We start from the raw sequence: 24,763 nt of genomic DNA, 5'->3' as shown, positions 1-24,763 counted from the left end.
TATTAACCGAGGAGGATCGGGAACTAATAAATCCTGGAGTATGGACAAAAAGAGGCAATATTCCTCCCTTGCAAGTTACTTTAAAAGATCCTGAGCAAGTAATTAGACGAAAGCAGTATCCAATTCTGATGGCTGGCCGAAAGGGGCTGCAGCCAGTAATTGACCAGTTGGTGAAAGATGGTATACTCGAATCTTGTATGTCACCTTTTAATACCCCAATTTTGCCTGTCCAGAAACCAGACGGTGGGCCACTGGAGTACTAACACAAGAGAGGGCAGGCTGTAGACAGCCAGTTGCTTTTCTGTCAAAAGTTTTAGACCCTGTTTGTCGAGGTTGGCCAGAATGTGTGCAAGCCATCGCAACCACTGCTATTTTAGTTGAGGAAGGACGAAAGATTACGTTTGGTGCCCTGATGATAGTTCACACCCCTCACACAGTCCGCAATATTCTCTTACAACATGCTGGAAGGTGGCTTACAGACTCTAGAATTTTAAAATATGAAGCGATCCTAATGGATAGGGATGATTTGACCCTGATTACGAATAAAGAACACAATCCAGCAGCTTTCTTGGTTTCTCCAAATTCTGACAATACCATAAATGATTTAGAGCATGTATGTTTAGAGGTAATTGATTTACAGACCAAAATTAGAGAGGATTTAAGCAATGAGCCTTTACAGGAGGGTGAAAGGTGGTTTATTGATGGATCTTCCCATTGCATTGATGGCACTCGTTATAGCGGGTAGTGGATGGGAAGGGAGGAGTAGTGATTGAAGCCGGTCGCCTTCCCAGTCATTGGTCAGCACAATCTTGTGAATTGTATGCCCTCTGTAGAGCTCTCCAGGGTCTAGAGAACAAGGTGGGCACGATCTACACAGACTCAAAGTACACTTTTGGTGTAGTGTACACCTTTGGGAAGATCTGGAAAGAGCGGGGAATGATAACTGGGAAAGGACAAAAGTTGATCCATGAAAACTTAATTGTCCAATCTCTAGATGCTCTTACATTACCTGAGGAGATAGCTGTAGTTCATGTACGGGGCCATCAAAGTGGTGACAGTCCTGAAGCACAGGGGAACAGACAGGCAGATGCAGCTGCCAAAGAGGCTGCGCTCATGGAGAAAATAGACATGCAGATGTTACTGCCCACCCCATACGAGGTTCAAAAGACTCCCATCTTTTCACGGGAAGAGGAGGTTTACATGAAGGACCAGGGAATGCGTCAAACTGCTGATGGGTTGTGGTGGACGGCAGAAGGACGGCAAGTGCTGAACAAAGCCTTGGCTCGGCAAATTATTGATCAGCTCCACCGGCAGACACACTGGGGAACACAGGGACTTGTGGATACTTTTGTACGGTATTTTCATTGCTCGGGAATATACACTATAGCCAAGCAAAGTACTCAGGGTTGTCCAATCTGTCAGAGAGTAAATAAGAAAGTTATGCGCCAGGTAATGCCTGGCGGTTGTGATATAGCTGTACGCCCATTTCAACAGATACAAATTGACTTTATGGAATTAGCTAAGATAGGGGTTTACAAATACCTCCTGGTGATGGTAGATCATTTCACACGATGGGTTGAGGCTTTCCCGACCCCTAATTATCAGGATACTACTGGAGTCTGTGATTCCACGATATGGTATGATTCAAACCATTGACTCAGATCGAGGTACACATTTTACCTCTCAGGTACTCCAGGGTGTGTGTAAAATACTGGGAATAGATTGGCAGCTACATAACACATGGCACCCCCAGAGATCAGGCCGTGTTGAACGAATGACTCAGACCTTGAAAAATCAGCTCACTCGACTTTATGAGGAAACTGGTCTCTCCTGGATTAAATGCTTACCCTTAGCTTTAATCAGGACTCGCACAGCCCCTCGTAAGGATCTTGCTGTCTCAGCATATGAGATGATGTTTGGTCTTCCTTACATGGGATTCCACATTAATACCCCTACCCCTGAGGCTAACGACCAATACATATCCAAATATTTAAAGGGACTTTCTGCCTCTCTATACAAATTAAAACGGAAGGGTTTATTAGCTCAAAACCCACCCCTGGAGTATCCTATTCATTCTATTAAACCTGGTGATTGGGTATATGTAAAAGCATGGCAAGATCACCAACTAAAACCTGTCTGGGACGGCCCCTATTGTGTACTTTTGATTACAGACACTGCCGTGCGAAAGAAAGAAAAGGGATGGAGCCACATCCAACGAATTAAACAAGCTGCTGAATCACAGACTAACGACATTGATAATCTACCCTCCACCTGGCGTGCAGTCCTTCATCCTTCTGATCTAAAAGTTACACTACACCGGGAAAAAGTGCTGTAATGCTATTTTTACGATTTGTTGTTATGTTTACTTGTTGGTTCCCAATTTTTGGTAAATCACCAAATTGCTCACGATGTATTAAGTCCTCCTGGAACAGGGGCAGCAGAGGTGACAATTATTTACCTTTAGAATATAGACAGGGCGCAGGTATATAGTCATAGTGGGGTATGGGTTAATATAGGATCCCAACGTGGACCAGGGGAACAGAACGGCCCTAGGGGAGTAGATTTGATTTGCATTTCGGCCTCTACAGGTATTAAAAAGAGGAGTTTTAAAGAGATAGCACAAAGAAGATGGTGGGACAATGACAGACAGAATGTTAGTCAGGATTGTACATGTAGCAGAGATAGAGTGAATACAGATGCTAATGTTCACAGACAAGCTGCAACTCACAGGTTCAGTGATACTTATGCTAATGTTCACAGACAAGCTGCAACTCACAGGTTAGGTAACAAGAAACCCCCCTCCCCAACTTGGTCTCCTGTAAATCATCATTTGGGTCACACAGACATTTGGAATGTTAAGAACCACCACTGTAAGGGGAGTTCCAGTTGTAAACGACGTAAGCTGCTCCAGAACACCACAGCTGCTTGGCATTTAAATCGTTTAATCAGACTCCAGGCAGCCTTGGAGATCATCACCGAACAGACAGTGATGGCCCTGAATTTATGGGCTTGTGAGAGATGAGTAAAACTAATATGAAAATATGAGAGATGAATAAAGCCAGTATAAAAGGATAGATAATAAATAATAGAATGTAGGAAGTAAAGTTAGTCTGAATAAGATAAAGGTCTTCTAGCCTTAGACAGAATTAGCAAGTTCTGCATATAAGAAGTTAGTAAGCCCTGAGGGTCGGGAAGGTGTGAATAAGGACAAAGGCAGGTTTGTGAATAAGGACAATAAGGACAATGACATGATGGGACATCGATAGGATACCCCCTGGTCCTCCAAGTTCACAGAAACAGCTCGTAGGTAGACAGGATTGCCTAATGCCAAACTCATCCAGCAGGCAGAAGAATGTAAGGGGGAGGGTACTTCTATACTGAAATAAACTGTATAAAAGTTGGGTGAGCCCCAGTGTGTGTGTGTATTCCCAGGGTAAGGGGAAGCACCCAACTTTGCATTGTTGTATAATAAATGTTCTTTGTTCTCAATATTTGTCTCGAGCAAATTCTGTGAAGGTACTTCTGTTCCTCACAAATGGGGGCTCGTCTGGGATCCCACTCCCTCCACTGACAGAGTGCCCGACGACGAGGGTAGGTGCACCCCGGCTGATTCAGCTGGACTCACGGACGGCGGATGACTGGTCAGTGGATGAAGCGAGTGATATCCGAGAAGAGGCATTGAGAACAAACGACGGGAGGACGTTAAGGAAGAGCGCTAGGAATAGCTATTGGATCCCAGTAAGAGGAATTTTACTTACCTGATAGTATGGGAGGTGTGAGTAGCAGGGGAAATAGTCCTAAGGAAGGACGGGACAATCAGATAACTAAGCAAAGTCCGTTAGGATTAATGCTAATTGATTGGGCTGCGGGGAAAACCCGTGGGAAAGACAAACAGACCATGGTCAGGTATTGCTGCCTGGAATGGGTTAAAAATCCAATAAAAGGGAATTCGGTATATTGGCCAAAGTTTGGATCCGATGAGGACTGGATGTGTCAGGCATTGAACATCTGACTCTATCAAAACCAAAGAGATAATATTGAGAGCAGAAAATATGCAGCCTGCTGGCTCAGTGGATCAGTTTTGAATGAAAAGGAATGTAAGGACAAGAAGGATGAGGAACCTTTTGTCCCTGAAACACAAGGATGTGATGTGTTACATTCCCTTCCTCTACCTTATGCTCCTCCTATGCCGGCTCCTATCTTTCCCCTCTCTCCTATGCTCCACTCTTCTTCACCTTCCCCTCCTCCCCCACAGCTAAAGAAAGGAGAAGAAAGTAGGGGTGGTATGATGAGCCGTTCACAAAGTACTAGATTACCACCTCAATTGACAAGAGAGGGAGGAGACTGATTCAGAACAGTGTGAGACCCTCCGGGAGGGAAGGGCAGAACCCTTTGATTCATTTCCCGGAGAGCAGGAACCTAGACATTATAAAGGAGAGGATAAGCCAGAAATTAACTGGATGAGACCTTTATGGGAAGTTCCCGTGGGAGGGGGTCTCGGTTTCGTAAATGTGCCCCTGACTAGTACGGAGGTGCGTAACTTTAAGAGAGAAATGAACTCCCTGATAGATGATCCTCAGGGATGTGCCGAACAATTAGATCAATTTTTGGGACCAAAGATATATACATGGGTATTAACGGGCTTTGTTACTAATTCAGCCCCAGACATCAGGAGAAAATTGCAGAAGACTGAGAATTGGCATGAACAGGGAATAACACAGCTTTTACAGATCGCACAAAGGGCATACGTCCAGAGGTCTGAGGATAAACAGAAAGGAAAGGCTAAGATTTTGATGCAGGCAGTCAAGGAAGTTGTGGAGGGACAGCAGGGAAATGTTAGGGGCTGTGTGCCAGCTCCTGGATGTTGGGAGAAGCGCTGGGAGTGGGAGAGTAGAGACCAGAGATAATTTCATAAATCACGACTTCTCACTTCAGCCACTGACCAATATTAATTAAAATTCATGCTAAAATGTAAATGTCATAAAATGATCGTTTATCAATACTGTAGAATGAGCGAATTTAACTACCAGTTAATTTCATTTTATGAAATAAATTCTATTCAAACGTGATTTTGCACAGGGAGTACGTGAGAGTTGAGCGATGTTATAACATTTGCAGGAAGAAATGTTTGCGCAAATAGGGTGAGTTCTATACGTCTTATTTTTTAAGTGTATGCAAGATAAAGGATCTGATGTGTAAAGAGGCTGGATCAGCCAGTTGAACGGGGAGTGTGCATGTCCCTTTAAGCACGTTGTGGAACTAATGAATTGTGTTCTGTTCACTTGAAACTGAGGCTCCAGGCTCCTGTCTTGCAGTTAGCGGTATGGAGCCCTCTCAATAGATTTAGTACATTTGTTCTACACATTCAGCAGTCAAGGTCCGTGAGCTTAAAGATCGCCCACCTCTGGAGAATAAAGATACCTCTGGGGATTCCTATGGGGATTCCTATAAGTTTAATCATTCATTTCTCTGGTGCATTTTCCTCCGGAGTGAAATTAATGCCTCAGCACAATTTCTCTGTATTGCCGCTGTTATTTAATTCATGATAACTTCCCCCATTCATCAGGTTTATATTTAAATCCGGTCGTGCGGAAGTTACATTGTAAATAATCATGATCTGGTTTTTCAAACTCATCTGGAAGTGGTGTCGAAAAGACTGCTGGGTTAATAGTACTGCAGTTGTGAAGGTCAAATACGGGTTCGCTCATAGAGTTCAGAGAGGCTCAAACATGCTTGAGTGCTGCAATGTCTGTTATGTACTCACTCTAACAAATTGCAGGTTGGTTGCCCCATACAGACAAGCAGCTTCATCTGCGTTTTTATAAGGTCTAATATATTCAAAACCCATGGAAATATGGTTTGTGTTTCTTTTTACAATAATTCTAAATATAACACAACGATTTTGGAAACTATTGTAAAAACAGATAAGGCATTAAATTGCAGCTATTCACTTTTAATTAGCGTTTCACCAAGTAAACAGGATCGTGAACTAATAAATCCTGGGAATACATTGGCAGTTAATTAAGACAGAAGGGTTTATTAGTTCAAAACCCACCCCTGGAGCATCCTATTCATTCTATTAAACCTGGTGATTGGGTATATGTAAAAGCACGGCAAGATCACCAACTAAAACCTGTCTGGGATGGCCCCTATTGTGTACTTTTGATTACAGACACTGCCGTGCGAATGAAAGAAAAGGGATGGAGCCACGTACAACGAATTAAACAAGCTGCTGATCCACGGACTAAAGACATTGATAATCTACCCTCCACCTGGTGTGCAGTCCTTCATCCTTCTGATCTGAAAGTTACACTACGCCAGGAAAAAGTGCTGTAATGTTGTTTTTACCATTTGCTGTTTTGTTTACTTGTTGGTTCCCAATTTTTGGGAAATCACCAAATTGCTCACAATGTATTAAGTCCTCCTGGAATAGGGGCAGCAGAGGTGACAATTATTTACCTTTAGAATGTAGACAGGGTGCAGGTATAGAGTATAGTCATAGTGGGGTATGGGTTAATATAGGATCCCACCATGGACCAGGGGAACAGAACAGCCCGAGGGGAATAGATTTGATTTGTATTTCGGCCTCTACAGGTATTAAAAAGAGGAGTTTTAAAGAGATAGCACAAAGAAGATGGTGGGACAAAGACAGACAGACGTTAGTCAGAATTAAACATGTAGCAGAGATAGAGTGAATACAGATGCTAATGTTCACAGACAGGCTGCAACTCACAGGTTCAGTGACAAGAAACACCCCTCCCCAACTTGGTCTCCTGTAAATCATCATTTGGGTCACACAGACATTCGGAATGTTAAGAACCACCACTGTAAGGGGAGTTCCAGTTGTAAATGACGTAAGCTGCTCCAGAACACCACAGCTGCTTGGTATTTAAATCGTTTAATCAGACTCCAGGCAGCCTTGGAGATCATCACCGAACAGACAGTGATGGCCCTGAATTTATGGGCTGAAGAAAGATGACAGATACGAGCCACAGTTCGACAAAACCGCCTGGCTCTCGATTACTCGTTGGCTGCTGAAGGCAGCGTTTGTGAAAGACTGGTTAATGACAATGCTCACAACGGTCAGGCGGTTAAAGACACTTCTTCAGGAGTTCGAAAATCTTCCCATGCCCAGGTTCAGACTTGGCAACCTTGGTCCGGTATGGGATGGACTAGACTTTTTATTGGTAACTGGAGTCTGATACCCACAGCCCTTATAGCAGCTGGACTCGCTATTCTGGCCATTATGATAATAAATAATAGAATGTAGGAAGTAAAGTTAGTCTGAATAAGATAAGGGTCTTCTAGCCTTAAACAGAATTAGCAAGTTCTGCATATAAGAGTTAGTAAGCCCTGAGGTTTGAGAAGGTGTGAATAAGGACAATAAGGACAATGACATGATGGGACACAGACAGGATACCCCCTGGTCCTCCAAGTTCACAGAAACAGCACATAGGCAGACAGGATTGCCGAATGCCAAACTCATCCAGGAGGCAGAAGAATGTAAGGGGGAGGGTACTTCTATACTGAAATAAACTGTATAAAAGTTGGGTGAGCCCCAGTGTGTGTGTGTATTCCCAGGGTAAGGGGAAGCACCCAACTTTGCATTGTTGTATAATAAATGTTCTTTGTTCTCAATTTTTGTCTCGAGCAAATTCTGTGAAGGTACTTCTGTTTCTCACAGTACAAAGAAGATGGTGGGAAAATGATAGGCAGAACATTAGTCAGGGCTATACCTGGAGTAGGGATGAAGGGGGTATATATGCTAATGCTCGCAGACAAGCTGCTACTCACAGGTTAGGTAACAATAAATGCTCCATCCCCAACTTGGCATCTTGTAAATCATCCTTTGGGTCACGAATACATTCGGAAGGCTAAAGGCCATCACTATAAGGGGGATTCCAGTTGTAAACGGCTCAAGCTGCTCCAGAATACCACAGCTGTTTGGCATTTAAACCGTTTAATCAGACTCCAGGCAGTTTTGAAGATCATCACCAAACAGACAGTGACGGTCTTGGATTTATTGGCTGAAGAACAATGACAGATACGAGCTACAGCTTATCAAAACCGCCTGGCTCTCGATTACTTGTTGGCTGCTGAGGGCGGCGTTTGTGGAAGATCGATTGATGACAACGGTCATGTGAGAGATGGGAAAATTGATCTAAAATTATGAACATGGAAGAAACTAAAATTCATTAGTTAATGGCTGTAACCAGTACAAACAGGATAAGCTTGGGGGTTAGGATGCAGGAAAGCAGAGTCAGCACGATTAACATAAGAATCTTCTAGTCTTTGTGACAAGACCATAAGACTAAGAAAAGGAATGGTAAGGTACAATAGAATGTAGGAAGTTGAGGTAGTCTGGATCAGATAAAGGTCTCCTAGCCCTGGACAGAAGTACCAAGTCCTACATATCTAATTAGCTAACCATACACAGATTTATACATATGAAATTAGCCAACCCTAGATAGAATGAGTCAACTCCGCATACCAAGAGATTGTAGCCCCGAGAATCAGGAAGGTGTGAATAAGGACAATGACATGATGGGACACCCACAGGATACCCCCTGGTCCTCCAAGTGTACTGAAATTGCACGTAGGCAGGAAGGATTACCTATGCCAAACCCATCCAGGGGGCAGAAGAATGTAAGGGGGAGGGCATTCTGATACTGAAATTGACTGTATAAAAGTTGGGTGAGCCCCAGTATGTGTGTGTATTCCCAGGGTAAGGGGAAGCACCCAACTTTGCATTGTTGTTGTAATAAATGTTCTTTGTTCTCAATTTTTGTCTCGAGCAATTTCTTTAAAGGTACTTTAATTTCTAACAAATGGGAGCTCGTCCGGGATCACACTCCCTCCACTGACAGAGTACCCCGACGACGAGAGTAGGTGCACCCCGGCTGATTCAGCTGGACTCACGGGCGACGGGTGGCTGGTCAGTGGAAGAAGCGAGTGATATCCGAGAAGAGGCATTGAGAACAAACGACGGAAGGAAGCGCGCTAGAGCATTGCTACTGGAACTCGGTAAGAGTAATTTTACTTGTTTATAAGTATGGGAATAATGAGTAGCAAGGAAGAGAGTCCTGGTTCAGGATGTGAACACCAGATAGCTACGTACAGCCCGCTTGGGTTGATGTTATCTGAGTGGGGCACAGGAAAGACCCGTGGGAAAGACAAACTGACAATGGTCAGGTATTGTTGTATTGAATGGGTTAAATACCCGGTTAAAGGGAGCTCCGTGTACTGGCCAAAGTTCGGATCCGAGGATGAATGGATGTGTCAAGCTTTGAACATCTGGCTCTATCAAAACCAGAAAGACAATGTTGAGAGCAGGGAATATGCAGCCTGCTGGCTCAAGGGACCCATTGAACAACTGGTTTTGAATGAGAAAGAATTCAGGGATAAGAGAGAGGAGGAACCTTTGGTCCCTGAATCACAGGGTTGGGATGTGTTACATTCCCTCCCTCCACCTTATGTTCCTCCTATGCCGGCTCCTATCTTTCCTTCCCCTCCTATGACCTACCCTTCTGCACCTCCCCCTCCTCCCCCACCACTAGAGAAGAAAGAGGAGAACCGGAGTGGTATGGTGACTCGCTCACAAAGCGCTCGATTACCACCTCGTTAACAGTAGAGGTAGAACATTGTAATTCAGAACAGCGTGAGATCCCTCAGGAAGAAGTGGCAGAACCCTGCGATTCACTTCTCAGGGAACAGGAACACAAATCTAAGAAACCAGAAATTAGCTGGATGCGACCCCTGCGGGAGGTTCCCGTGGGAGAAGGTATGGGGTTCGTAAATGTGCCCCTGACCAGCACTGAAGTACGAAATTTTAAGAAAGAATTAATCTCCATGATAGAAGATCCCCAGGGATGTGCCGAACAGTTAGACCAATTTTTGGGACCAAATTTTTATACTTGGGAGGAATTAACAGCCATATTTAAAACCTTGTTTACCTTAGATGAGCGGGGAATGATCCGACAGGCAGGCATTAAAGCATGGGATAAGGAACACCAAGGGGGACACGAGGCGATCCCTGGAGAAGCCAAATTCCCTCTCACAAAACCTAATTGGGACAAAAATACCAGTGCTGGCCGCACACTGATGGATGAGTATAGGATAAATTTGATCAGAGGAATCAAGGATTCTGTCCCCAAAGGACAAAACTTTAAAAAAAGCCTTTGAGGTTCCCCAAGGTCCTGAGGAGACCCCCTCTGCATTTCTCAATCGACTGCGCACGGCAATTCAACAATACGGGGTCTCGACATAGAATCCCCAGCAGGGGAACAATTGGTTCTAACGGGTTTCGTTACCAACTCAGCCCCAGACATTAAGAGAAAATTACAAAAGACAGAAAATTGGCATGAGCAGGGAATAACCCAGCTTCTACAGATCACACAAAAAGCATTTGTCCAGACATCTGAGGATAAGCAGAAAGCAAAGGCTAACATTTTGATGCAAGCAGTTAAAGGAATAGTAGACGAGTAACATGAAAAAAAAGGCAGGGACTGTGTGCCAGCTCCTGAATGTTGGGAGAAGTGCAGGGAGTGGGAGAGTAGAGACCAGAGATAATTTCATAAATCACGACTTCCCACTTCAGTCACTGACCAATATTGATTAAAATTCATGCTAAAAATTAAATGTCATAAATGATCGTTTTTAAATACTGTAGAATTAGCGAATTTAACTACCAGTTAATTCCAATTTATGAAATAAATTGTATTTAAATGTGATTTTGCACAGGGAGTACCTGAGAGTTGAGTGATGTTATAACATTTGCAGGGAGAAATGTTTGCGCAAATAGGGTGAGTTCTATACATCTTAACTTTAAGTGTATGTGAGATAAAGAAAGGATCTGATGTGTAAAGTGGCTGGATCAGCCAGTTGAAGGGGGAGTGTGCATGTCCCTTTAAGTGCACTGTGGCACTTGAAATTGAGGCTTCAGGCTCTTGTCTTGCAGTTAGAGGTATGGAGCCCTATCAACACATTTAATACATTTCTTCTACACATTCAGCAGTCAAGGTCCGTGAGTTTAAAGATCACCCACCTCTGGAGAATAAAGATACCTCTGGGGATTCCTATGGGGATTCCTATAAGTTTAATCATTCATTTCTCTGGTGCATTTTCCTCTGGAGTGAAATTAATGCCTCAGCACAATTTCTCTGTATTGCCGCTGTTATTTAATTCATGATAACTTTCCCCATTCATCAGGTTTATATTTAAATCCGGTAGTGCAGAAGTTACATTGTAAATAATCACGGAGGTAAACCCTGCGCAACTGGATTCAACTTAATGGAGAAATAAACCTGCGAACTGGTCTATGGTGCTGTGTGAGTATTGCAATAGGTGGAATATGATTTAAATTGGTGGCATAGTTCAGAACAATTGGGTGCATAAGAATAATAATATCATTAAGAACTCACAGATCTTGTACCAGATGCTATTCAGTACATCTTGACTTAAGGACTGGAGAAATTGGCATGTTAGAATGAGATTGGCATGGTACCAATATTTCTTGATTCAATAATGACTCCACAAGCTCCAGGATTCATGCAGCAGAACTTTTAAGTGGAATATAATAGAAACTAGCCTGTACTTAAATTATTGTGTGTGCAATCTTCATAAGAACATCTTTTAACTTTTTTTGGTGCCTGTTTTACAGACTGTTTTAAATAAGGCCAGCTCCTGTGAGCTGTGACACAAGGCATTTTACTTAAGGCAGAACTAAAGGTTGAATATGTTTCAAGTTCTCTTGCAGGGGCTCTTGTGCTGCAATGTCTGTTATGTACTCACTCTAACAAATTGGAGGGTTGTGCCCCATACAGACAAGCAGCTCCAACTGCATTTTAATAAGGTCTAACATATTCAAAACCCATGCAAATATGGTTTGTGTTTCATTTTACAATTTTTACACTAACACAAAGGAAAGTCAGATTGTTACAAAGTGCCGTAATTTAACATTTTTTTTTTGTTTCTTTAATGGTTTATTCAGTTATTGTTGTATTTTACTTGTCTTTTGATTATTCAGTTATTGTTGTATTTTATTGCAGTTTTCAATGAGCTTTACATTTATTGTGTTTTATTCAGTTCTTATTGTATTTTATTGCAGTTTTCAATGAGCTTGACATTTATTGTGGTTTTATTCAGTTCTTATTGTATTTTAATGCTGTTTTTAATGAGCTTTACATGTATTGTTCATTGTTGTTTACTAATTTCTTTGGAATATTGTTCGTTAATGTTTTAAGCCCCCCTGGAATAGGGGCAGCAGAGGTTACAATTCAGCTCCTTTAGAATGTAGACAGGGCATAGATTTAATGTATAGTCATAATGGGATATAAGGGATCCCAATACGGACCAGGGGAATTAAACAGCTTTAGTGGAGTACATCTAATTTGTATCATAGCCTACACAGGTATTAAAGACAGGAGTTTTGAAGCGATAGCACAAAGGACATGGTGGGACAAAGACAGACAGAATGGTAGTCAGCATTGTACATGTAACAGAGAGAGAGAGAGTTAATACATATGCTAATGTACACAGACAGGCTGCAACTCACAAGTTCAATGATACATATGCTAATGTTAGCAGACAAGCTGCAACACACAGTTAAATCACAAGAAACAATCCCCCCCCAGCTTGGTCTCTTTTCATCACCCCGTGAAGGGGAGCACCAGTTACCAACAACGTGAGCTGCTTGACACTTTAATATCAGGCTCCAGACAGCCTTCGGAGATCGGTGGCCCTAGGGTTCGGGGCTGAAGAGGACATCAGATACTAGCCACAATTCAACGGAACCGCCTGACTACTGCTACTCGTTCGCTGCTGAAGGCAGCGCTTCTCATAGACTGCGACTCGTTCGCTGCTGAAGGCAGCGTCTCTCACAGACTGCTACTCGTTCGCTGCTGAAGGCAGCGTTTCTCACAGACTTCGTCAGGACAATGCTTACAAAAGTCGGGTGGTTAAAAGACACTGCTTCAATGTTTCAACGTGAATCTGCCCATGCCCATGTTCAGATGTGGCAACTTCGGACTGATGTGGGATGGACTAGACTCTTTACTGAGAACTGGAGCCTGATACTCGCAACCCTAATAAGCAGCTGGACTCACTCCCCTGACCTTCATGGTGCTCCCCTACCTAAAGACTTTACACAGACATTACAATTCGGTTATTGACCAGCTGGGTAAAACTACACCTTACACTTGAAAGATCAGTGTTACTGATCTAAAAGAAAAGTGAGGAGGGGGGGGGGGGGGGGGGAATCAGTCACACTGACACTAGTAACCAAAGATCAGTAACACTGATCATGGTGAAAGATCAGTATTACTGATCTAAAAGAAAAGTGAGGATTGTGAGAGATGGGAAAATTGATCTAAAATTATGAACATGGAAGAAACTAAAATTCATCAATGGCTGTAACCAGTACAAACAGGATAAGCTTGGGGGTTAGGATGCAGGAAAGCAGAGTCAGCACGATTAACATAAGAATCTTCTAGTCTTTGTGACAAGACCATAAGACTAAGAAAAGGAATGGTAAGGTACAATAGAATGTAGGAAGTTGAGGTAGTCTGGATCAGATAAAGGTCTCCTAGCCCTGGACAGAAGTACCAAGTCCTACATATCTAATTAGCTAACCATACACAGATTTATACATATGAAATTAGCCAACCCTAGATAGAATGAGTCAACTCCGCATACCAAGAGATTGTAGCCCCGAGAATCAGGAAGGTGTGAATAAGGACAATGACATGATGGGACACCCACAGGATACCCCCTGGTCCTCCAAGTGTACTGAAACTGCACGTAGGCAGGAAGGATTACCTATGCCAAACCCATCCAGGGGGCAGAAGAATGTAAGGGGGAGGGCATTCTGATACTGAAATTGACTGTATAAAAGTTGGGTGAGCCCCAGTATGTGTGTGTATTCCCAGGGTAAGGGGAAGCACCCAACTTTGCATTGTTGTAGTAATAAATGTTCTTTGTTCTCAATTTTTGTCTCGAGCAATTTCTTTAAAGGTACTTTAATTCCTAACAGTCACAACGGTCAGGCGGTTGATCTTTTTACTGGTAACTTATAGCAGTTGGACTCGTTATTTTAGCCATCATGATACTTCCTTGCCTAATGACTTGTGTGCAGTGTTTTTCAACGGACCCTTCGTCAGATCACTACAACCCAAAGGATGTATGTTTCCCAAGCTCCCTCTGGTGATGCTGAGATTACAGTTTGTTTGCTGACTCGCTGGGAAAAAGACCAAGCTTCCAGTTGAGAATTTACGAAGTGTAGCTAAAGAAAAAGTGTGGATCGTGAGAGATAATAGAATATAGGAAGTAAAGCTAGTATGAATGAAATAAGGAATACTGGTCTGGACTAGAGGAAGTTAAGTAAGTGCTGAGTAGGGATGAATTCCGCTAAGAGGTGTGAGGAAGGGTTACACAAGTATAATAGAATAAGGGTCTTATAGTGATAGAAAGAATTAGCAAGTTCTGCATATAGAATTAGTAAGTCCTGGGGGTTGAGATGTGTGAATAAGGACAAAGGCAGATTCATGAATAAGGACAATGACATGATGGGACCCAGACAGGATGGTCTTTCAGAAACTGCATGTAGGCAGACAGAATCCAAATGCCAAACCAATCCAGGAGGCAGAAGAATGTTAGGGGGGGGGGGGAGGGTACCTCGACACTGAAATGAACTGTATAAAAGTTGGGTGAGCCCCAGTATATGTGTGTATTCCCAGGGTAAGGGGAAGCACCCAACTTTGCATTGTTGTACAATAAATGTTCTTTGTTCTCAATTTTTGATTCGAGTGAAATCTGTGAAGGTACTTCTGTTTCTCACAGGACAAAGTTTAGATAAAGCTTTTTTTGAAGAACAAATGAGGTCATTAAAAGAATGGCTATCATTAGAATGTAGTTCGATCAAAAGAAAAATGAAAAGAGCTGAAGACAGAATGCAAAGCTTAGAGTTGGTCATGACTGAAATAGGGAAAAGAGTAGAAAATGTGGAGAAACAAGAAGCTGCTGTACAAATGGAGATAAATGATTTAGAGGGAAGTTGGAAGAGAGCGAAATTTTTTTTAAACAGAGAAAATTTATTGTCACAAAAAATTGACATATTGGGAAACTACAGTAGGCGAAACAACATAAAAATAGTGGGGCTGAAAAGAAGGGTCAGATATGAAAGAATTTATAAAAGGATGGATCCCAAAGGTGTTGAGAACAACAGATTCACAGGAAGAAATAGAAATCAAAAGGGCGCATAGAGTGCCAGTACTGAAACCGCCACCACTTCAAAAACCGAGATCCGTATTGGTAAAACTTCAAAGATATACGACAAGAGAAAACATACTGGAGAAGGCAAGAAAGAAGATTAGAGAAGACAATAAGCCGCTGGAATATAAAGGACAAAAAATATTTTTTTATCTGGACATCAGCTTCGAACTTTTAAAGACGAAGGAATTCACACAGCGATAACGATCTTATGGAAGAAAGGTTATAACTTTATATTAAGACATCCAGCAGTACTCATTTATTCCTGGGGAACGGAATAGACTGTTTTCGGACCCAAAGAAAACTCAAGAATTTGCTGAAGGGACAGAAGAGAGGAGGAGTGACAAGAAAGATGACTGACAAGAAAATATAAAGTAAAGATAATGTAAATATAAAGATTTAAAGATGGATAAAAGAAGAAGGAAGAAAAAAATAGAGAGAGCTTTGTTATGTATAGGAAGTGTTTCTCTGGGGGAGCTGGGGGGGGGAGAATAAGGGTCACTGCAAAATCGGTTGACACTTACGAGTAAGTTCGCAAACCGAATGGAAAGGGGAGTTGAAGTTGCCGTCAAGGGCCAAGGGGCAATACAAGGAGGGGAGGCTCATTTGGTGTTAAAGGGTTATTGCTTGTGGGGTTTGTTGGGGTATTTCATGTCTTAAGTGCGTCGTCATATATTGAGATTAAAAAGGAAAACTTAAAAAAACAGTAATAAAAAAAGGGGATGGAGATGGTGAAGAGGCAGAAAAGTGAAAATAAGGATATGATGGCCACGTTGGACTATATGACTAAACGTTAATATATAATCATGTTTAAGTGTATCCCATTGGGAAAAAAAAATCACATATAATTTAAAAGACAAAATTACAATGTTTGAAAAAACCTGGGAACTATATATGGAACATAACAGAAAGAACAGGCCTCGGACCACCACCACCCAAAATGATAAGATAAACACGATCAGATTTAATGTGAATAAGTAGATGATACGACTTTTTTGTTTGTATTCCTTTTGTATATTGTTTTATTGTATTTTATATGTTGAATATTTACTGTTTTTGGAGGGGGGGAGGGAAGGGGGAAGGGAGGGATGGGGAAAAAAAGAGAAAATGTCACTGTGAATATTTAAAGAGATGCATCTGTAAATATATTGGTTGATATGGTTGACAGTGCGATAAATAAAGAATTACAAAAAAAGAAGACAGGAGACCAGAACTGCACACAGTTCTCCAGGTGTGGCCTCACTGGGACCTCGTACAGTTGCAGTAGGACCTCCCTGCTCCTAAATTCAATCCCTCTGGTGATGAAGTCCAACGATCCTTCTCAACAGCCTGTTGCACCTGCAAACCAACCTTTTGCGATTCATGCAACAGCTCTCCCAAGACAGAAAACCCAATCATGGACTGAAAAAGATTCAATAAATGGTGAAATGTATTCTGTATTCTGAAGATATTTGGGGAAGAATTTCTCAAAACATCAGCGCCTCTACTTCCTCGGGAGTTTGCGAAGCTCTGGTACGACATCGGAAACCCTGGTGAATTTCTACAGAGTTGCGGCAGAGTGTGCTCGCCACCTAATATGGGGACACCAATACCACCCGCCAACCAGCGTAAACACGTAAAAAAGGGAGTGGACATAGCCCAAGAGCATCAAGGGCAAAACCCTCCTCACAAGTCGGGAACATCCACGGGGGAATGCAGCCATCGGGGAGCAGCAGCGATCATCAAGGATCCACGCCACCCAGCATGCACCCTGTTCTCACTGCTGCCGTCAGGAAAGAGGTCTAGGGACCACAGGACTCTCACCACCAGGTTCAGAACAGCTGTTCCCCCTCCACCGTCAGACTCCTCAATGACAACCTCAATCAGGGGCTCATTTAATGAGTTTATTGGTTTTTACCCTCTCTGTAATGCAGTTTGTTCACATTTCTTTTACAGTTTCTTTTCTTGAACAGCCAATAAGTGGTCATTCTGCCACACCCACAAGGAAAAGAATCTCAGGGTTGTATGTAATGTCAGGTATGTTCTGACAGTAAATCTGAAATCCCATTCCAGCTGTTTGATTGTTTATGAGCTGGAAGGTTTGAGGTAGAGGGATTTGGTCAAGGTGGACTCCATCACCATGGTTGTCTTGAACTTCTTATTCCCATATCCTCCTTGTACCATCTTGCGGTTCACCTGAAAAACCAATTGCATTCATTCAGTCAAAGAGCAGCTCGCGTTTAACCCACACAAGTTGACCCAGTGCTGCAGAGCAAGAAATGAAGGTACTCCTCCTGCGTAGCATGTCCAAGAGGGGATGAAGGGCCTCCTGACCCTGTGGACCATACTAGAGAGGGGCTGAAAAGCCTTCCGTCCCAGTGCACCAGACTAGAGACAGACTCAATGGCCTCCTGTCACTGTGCACTGGACTAGAGAGTGGCTGAACAGCCTCCTCTTTGCATCATATTGGATAGAGACTAAATGGCCTTATCCCTGTGTAGTAGGATGGAGATGGGCTGAACAGCCTCCTGACCCTGCGTACCACACTGGAGAGAGACTAAATGGACACCCCTGTGTAGCAGGATGGAGAGGGGCTGAACAGCCTCCTATCACTCTGTAACAGCCGAGAGAGGGGCCAAAGGGCTTCCTCCAGTCTCTGCCCCTCCACGTGAGTGTGTGTGATGCATTGGGCTGCTTCAAACCCAGGCCTCCTTCCACCCTTACCTTGACAAATAGGTCGTACAGATGCTCATCTTCTCCAGACTCTTCAAGCACGTCCACTATGAACCTGATCATGTAAGACCCAATGCATTTGCCTCGATAAGCCACATAACCTGTGGGAGATTCAGGTTCACAAAATCACGAGCTGAGACTGGTCAGATGAATAGGCAGTAACAGATTGGCTTGTAGGAAGAAAACAGAAAGTCTTAGTGGATGGAAATGATTCTGCCTGGAGGTTGGTGACTAGTGGGAGAGCTGCAGGGATCAGTTCTGGGACCTCCTGCTCTTTGTGATTTTTATAAATGAACTGGATAAAGAGGCAGAAGGACGGATCAGTGAGTTTGCGGATTATATGAAGATTTGGGGAAGTTGTGGATGGAGCTGAAGGTTGCAAGAAATAGACAGGATGCAGAGTCATGCGGAGAAGAGGCAGATAGAGTTCAAACTGGATAAGTGTGAGGTGAAGCACTTTGAAGGACAAACCAGAAGGCTGAGAACAGGGTTAATGGTCAGATACTTAAGAGTATGGTTGAACAGAGGGGCCTTGGGGCCCAAATCCCCTCAAGGTCGCCATGCAGGTTAATAGGATAGTTAAGAAGGCCTATGGGACGCTGGGCTTCATTAGTCAGGGGAGTGAGTTCAGGAGTCGAGAGGTCGTGTTGCAACTCTACAAATCTCTGGTAAGACCCATTTGGAGAATTGTGTTCAGTTCTGGTCACCTCATTAAAGGAAGGATGTGGAAGCTACGGAGAGAGGACAAAGGAGATTGACCAGGATGTTGCTTGGATTGAGAAACAAGTCTCTTGAGGCAAGGTTAGCAGAGCTTCGGAGTGAAGAAGGATGAGAGGAGATTTGATCGAGGTCTACAAGGTTCTGGGAGGCATAGACAGGGTGGACGGCCAGCGCCTGTTTTCTCCCAGGGCAGGATTAGCACACACCAGGGGATATCTGTACAAAGTGAAGGGAGGGAAGTTTAGGGGCAAGATATTTATTTATTTTTTTTACACAGAAAGTTGTGGGGGACTGGAATGTCTCGCCAGGGGATGGTGGTGGAAGCTGGAACATTTTAAGAGACTCTTAACAGGCCCACGGATGGTTTTAACAATGAAGAAGTATTTGGGCAGGTTCGTGGATGGGTCTTTGAGGGATGGGTGCAGGTCAAAGGGACTAGGCAGAATACTAGTCCAGCATAGACTAGAAGGGCCAAAGGGCCTGCTTCTGTGCTGTAGAGTTCTATGTTTGTAAGAACACAAGAACTCGGAGCAGGAGTCAGCATCAGGCCAGTCGATTTCAAATTGTTTTGCTGATGTGGCCAGGGTCTCAGCTCCACGGACCTCCCTGTTCCCTATTATCCTCAGTTCAAGATTTAATTTACTGTCCTGTAATAAAGACAGTGTAATATTACATGGAACGCATTTCTGTCAGCCATAAGGTGGACAGATTTGCCATTGGCAGAAATTGCCTGAAGCGCCTCTTACAGTCAGAGAGAGAGAGAGAGAGAGAGAAGCTAGAGAGAGTCCCCCCATCCACCTCCCCAGAGTCCCGGAGTGTCCATAGATTCACCTGCAGCAGCTGCTGCCAGACGGACTGGGTGTTTGGACTGGGGAGGGGGGAGGGGGGGTGGGGTGGGGGGTGAAGATGACAAATGAAATGCCAGTGTTCTTTTCAGGAGGAATCGAATCCAAGAGCAGGGGTGTGATGTTGAGGCTTTTCAAGACCCTGGTGAGACCTCACGTGGAATATTGTGAACAGTTTTGGACTCCTCGTTGATGTGCTGACGTTGGAGAGGGTTCAGAGGAGATTCATATGGGGAGCGTTTGGCGGCTCTTGGCTTAGACTCGTTGGAATTCAGGAGAATGGGGGGTGGGGTGGGGTTGTTGAAACATTAAAAAAAAATTTTTCCCATGAAAAGACATTTATTTATATATTTTAAAATATGAATACATGTCTGTCATATGTATTGTATTTATACATTTTTAATGTTGAGAAGTGGGATCGGGAGCCAGCTTACTGTGTCAAGACTTCATCAGTCTTAGGTAGCCTGGTCGGGGACGAGATAGAGGACCAGGGGAAATCAGGACTGATGTCCGTGCAGGAGCAAGAGATGCGTCACCTTTTAGCGAAGGGTACACGATGAAGGTGTCTGAAACAGTCGAAACTTTCTCAGGTTCAGGCATGGAACGGAATCCAGACAAACGTTCAACGCCATAGTCACGCTTCTCTGGAAAAAATACAAAATGTTTCACTCATGTCTTTGAACATACATCTGGGGTCAGACACAGAGTGAAGCTCCCTCCACAAAGTCCCATCACACACTCCCAGGGGTCATAGAATGAAGCTCCCTCCAAATTGACCCATCACACACATCTGGGATCAGACACAGAGTGAATCTCCATCTGCACCATCCCATCACACGCTACCGGGGTCAGACACAGAGTGAATCTCCCTCCGCACCGTCTCATCATACACACCTGGGGCTAGACACAGAGTGAAGCTTTTCTATGGATGTAGTGGGATCAGCAAAGCTATTTCTGCACTTGGATTGAATTTAGGAGCCGGGAGATTCTGCTGAAACTGTACAAGGTCCTGGTGAGGCTGCATCTGGAGAACCACATGCAGTTCTGGTCTCCTGACTTGAGGAAGGACGTACTGGCTTTGGAGATGGTACAGAGGAGGATCACCAGGTTGATTCCAGGGAAGATAGGGGTTAGCCAAAGAGAGAATGAAGCATCTGGTACTGGACGCAGGAATTTAGACGAATGAGTGAGGGATCCAATGCAAACGTACAAAATGATGAAAGGTATGGTCAGATAGAGGTGGATAAGTTGTTCCCATTGGTGGGGGAGACCAAGACGAGGGGACATCGCCTCAAGATCCAGGGGAGTAGATTTAGGATGGAGATGATTTCCCCGAGGTCGCAGAATTCGTTGTCCATTGAAGCAGTGGAGGCGTCCTCAGTAAATATATTTAAGACGATGTTATATCACTGGGGAATTAAGGGATATGGGACTTAAGGGATATGGGAAAAGGCAGTTAGTTGGAGATGAGACATGATCACATTGAACGGCGGAGCAGGCTTGACGGCTGAATCACTGACTCATGCTCCTGTTTCTTATGTTCTGAGAGCCTGTTGTTCTCAGGGTCAGCCTGGATGACCTGGCCAGACACCTGACACCTGATGGACTACTCACCACCCCGGCAGGCTTGGACGACAAAGACTTTGGGTTTCAGTTGCAGGTTCGTACAATTCTTGTTGTTGAACAAATCGAAGATATCCTCCAGATCGACACTTTGGTTGTCAGCTCCCTTTATCTCTCCCACTTTTCCGTGTGCCATGATGAAGACAAGCGAACAGCAGGTTCCAGCTTCAATACTGTCCCGATAATTCTTCAGCAAATAGACAATATTCTGAAGGGGAGGGACGAGACAGGAATGAAATGGTCAGCGCCCCAGTGCAACTGGCTCCACCAGCCGTGGCCCCTTCCCCACACTGCCCATGGCCTCAAGGCGGACCAGGGTCCTGATCCCAGACAGGAAGGTGACCGCCGGGGAAGGGGGGGACCTCTGCGGCTGAGCGCGGAGGAAAGGGGATCGTCGGTGTTTTAGGACCAAGAGTGGAGAAGGAAGATCGGTGGGAGAGGAGGAAGGGGGAGATGGGACAGGCAGGAGGAGACGGAAGAGGGTGGGGGTAGGAAGAGATTTGAGGGGGATGTGGCGATGACAGGCGGTTGATTAAATTAATCACAATGCTGGAGAAATTTGGGGGCAGCATGGTTGGCACAACACCTTGATCTGGGTTCGAATCTTGCACCGTCTGTAAGGAGTTTGTACATTCTCCCCGTGTCTGCGTGGGTTTTCCCCGGGGCCTCCAGTTTCTTCCCACCGATTTAAAGGTTGAACTGCAGACTTTATACGGCAAAGATAAAGACACATAACCCACGTTTCGGGATTGAGCCCTCCTTCAGAAGGAGTTTCTCAAGGCGTTTCCATCCTTCAGGCGGAGTTCCCCAGGGCGTCTCTGTCCTTCAGGAGAGGAGGTACCCAGGGCTCCTCTTGTCTGACTGGAAAAGAGTTCCCCAGGGCATCTTCGTCTATCAGGAGAGAAGATCCCTAGGACACCTGTGAGATTCCCTAGTCCTCCTTCAACCAGCAGGTGTGGACACAATCACCAGCTTCACGGACATCTCCTCCGCGCAGGCCGGTTTGGGAGATTCAGCACCATCCACACATGGATGAGGGGCTGCCTTACTTCCCCACTCCCCCAGCCTCTGCCCCTGCAGTTGGGGAGGGGCGAGAAGTGCTGACCCCTGCCCAGCATCATCAATGGGAATCTCTCACCCTGCCAGCCGGATCGATGAACTCGGTCACTTGGAATGCCAAGCTATGAAGAAGCCTCTTGAGATTTTGCAGGTCCTCCTCAGAGCCTTCCCTGTCTTTGTGGACACAGACGATGCAGGCTTTCCTCACGCCGGCCATGTCATATCTGTCGGTCTGTCAGAGAAACCAGCTTGTGAGTAACACTGGGATTTCTCTGCAGTGCCAGCCCCCAGAGACAGCAGTGTGGATGGGCAAAGCGTCGGTGGGAACAGCTCTGTGAGCCTGCTCACACAGCATGAACATGCGTACACATGCACAAAGGCACACTACCCAATCTCCACCTCAGGACAGGCTGGGGAGTCCCAGTCTCCCCCTCATGACAGAATGGGGGGGGAATCCCAGTCCCCCCCCACCGGGACAGGGTTGGGGCGGGGTGTCCCAGTCTCCCCCACCAGGACATGGTGAGGGTCCCAGTATCCCTCAACCAGGTCAGGGTGGGGGTGTCCCAGTCTCCAACAGTGACAGGCTAGTTGTCCCAGTCTTCCCCGGGGACACGGTGAGGGTTTTCAGTCTTCCCTTCGGGACCTGGGGAGTCTAAGTCTCCCCCAACCGGGACATAGTGAGGGTCCCAGTCTCCCCCAACAAGGACAGACTGGGGGGGGGGGGGGTTTCCAGTTTCCCCCTCAGGGCAGGATGTAGGGTCATAGTATCCCCCCCCCCAGGACAGGGTGGGAGGAGGTCTCATTCTCCCGCCCTCCCCCCCCTCGCAGTGGGACAAGGAGCGAGTTTACAGGACTGAATCTCGAGGACCCCCACCCTCCCTTCTGCCACCTCCACCACTCCCTCACCCCTCTACCCTCTACCCTCCCTCTCCCTCTCCTCTTCGCTCTCCCTCTCCCCTCCAACCCTCTCACCTGCGACGAGGGCACAGGCCTGGCTCCTGGCGAGGACAATCCGTCGGCCGCATGAGTGGGGACGGCAGCAGAGACATTGTCCATGGCTGGGGGGAAAAATCCCAAGTTAAGGGTGAAAGGGCGAAAGCCCTGTGCAATGCAAGATGGGGAGGACCGGGGCTCCCGGAGGGGAAAGGAGGAGGCCAGGGAGCCATCTGGAGGCGAAACAAGCAGGAGATGTGGTGAGGAAGCAGGCGCAGAAAGGGCTGAGTGGCCACCAGCTGCCAGAGGCAGCAATCCACGCCCATTGCCTTCACGGCTGAATGTGAAAGTGAATGAATTCCTTCCAGGATCTGACACACCCTTTTACAGGAATAAAAAGAGAGATAGAGCAAGCGCTGATATGTGGGTAGGCTGGGGGTAGGGAGCAAGGAGGAGGGAGAGGAGAGAGAGGAGGGGAGGGGAGGTGAGGGGGAGAGAGAGGAGAGGAGGGGAGGGGAGTTGAGGGGGAGAGAGAGGAGAGGAGGGGAGGGGAGGTGAGGGGGAGAGAGAGGAGAGGAGTGGGGTAGAGAGAGGAGGGGTGGAATGGGGAGAGAGAGGAAGGAGTGGGGGAGAGAGAGGGAGGAGGGAGGAGTGGGGGAGAGGAAGGGAGGAGTGGGGCAGAGAGGGGGTGGAATGGGGGGAGATAGAGAGGAGAGGAGTGGGGGGGAGAGAGAGAGAGAGGATGGGAGGAGTGGGAGAGAGGGGGGGGGAGACAGGAGGGGTAAGGGTCAGGGTTGAGAGACGGATGTCTGTCACCAGATTCTGGCAGGAAGAGGTCCCCGCACTACCCAAGAAACACCTCACCTGTCCCATCCATTCCAGCAATTCCAGAATATCAGCAATGCCCCGGTTGTGCAGGAATGATGAGGGAAGTTTCTCCGCCCACGTGTACAATGATTAACCACATTGATCAACTTCCCCGACACGGGTAACTGACAGGGAGGGATGGGGGTGGGGGGCCGGAACTGGTTACAGAGATGGGGAGGAGTATAGGGAACCAGAGGGATTACAGAGACGGAGGGGTGTAGGGGACCAGAGAGGGTTACAGAGACAGGGAGGGGTTTAGAGGACCAGAGGGGGTTACAGAGACAGGGAGAGGTGTAGGGGACCAGAGGGGGTTACAGAGACAGGGAGAGGTGTAGGGGACCATAGGGCTTTACAGATATAGGGAGTGGTGTCGGAGACCAAAGGGGGGGGGGGGGTTACAGAGACAGGGAGAGGTGTAGGGGATCAGAGGGGGTTACAGAGACAGGAGGGATGTAGGAGCTATGCCAAGGCCGCGGAGATAATGGGTGAAATATAAAGCAGGACTCTGACCATGGGGGTCAATTCTCTACATGACAAAGCCCCTCGTCGTCGTTCCATTCTGTACGTTCCTGAAAAATAAGAACGATCATAGCCATCAACAGGAGGGTGGGACAGATGAAGGGTGGACAGAGGGAAGCTGGGAGGGTTGAAGGAGGGAGGGTGGGGGAGTCACGTGATGGAGTAGTGGCCGGACGGTGAACTCCAGCCCTCTCCAGAAAAGTCAGAAAAAACAAAGGAAA

General features: G+C 45.6%; 1 protein-coding gene across 1 annotated transcript; it reads right to left on the bottom strand.

Moving 5' to 3' along the window:
* Positions 1 to 17,133: 17,133 nt before the first annotated feature.
* On the bottom strand, positions 17,134 to 24,094 carry LOC138756570 (caspase-14-like). Its single transcript, XM_069923006.1, has 7 exons — positions 24,021 to 24,094; positions 23,196 to 23,281; positions 22,303 to 22,455; positions 21,156 to 21,372; positions 20,078 to 20,185; positions 17,968 to 18,077; positions 17,134 to 17,439 (listed from the first exon to the last, which is right to left on the bottom strand). Exons 1-7 carry the CDS (start codon positions 24,031 to 24,033, stop codon positions 17,329 to 17,331), a joined length of 798 nt encoding a protein of 265 aa, XP_069779107.1. The 5' UTR covers positions 24,034 to 24,094; the 3' UTR covers positions 17,134 to 17,328.
* Positions 24,095 to 24,763: the final 669 nt, after the last annotated feature.

Source organism: Narcine bancroftii, chromosome 3 (genome assembly GCF_036971445.1).
Source record: "Narcine bancroftii isolate sNarBan1 chromosome 3, sNarBan1.hap1, whole genome shotgun sequence".
NCBI classification, from domain to species: domain Eukaryota; kingdom Metazoa; phylum Chordata; class Chondrichthyes; order Torpediniformes; family Narcinidae; genus Narcine; species Narcine bancroftii.
Note: the sequence above shows the minus strand (reverse complement) of the source record. Positions and strands in the feature narration are given on the sequence as shown.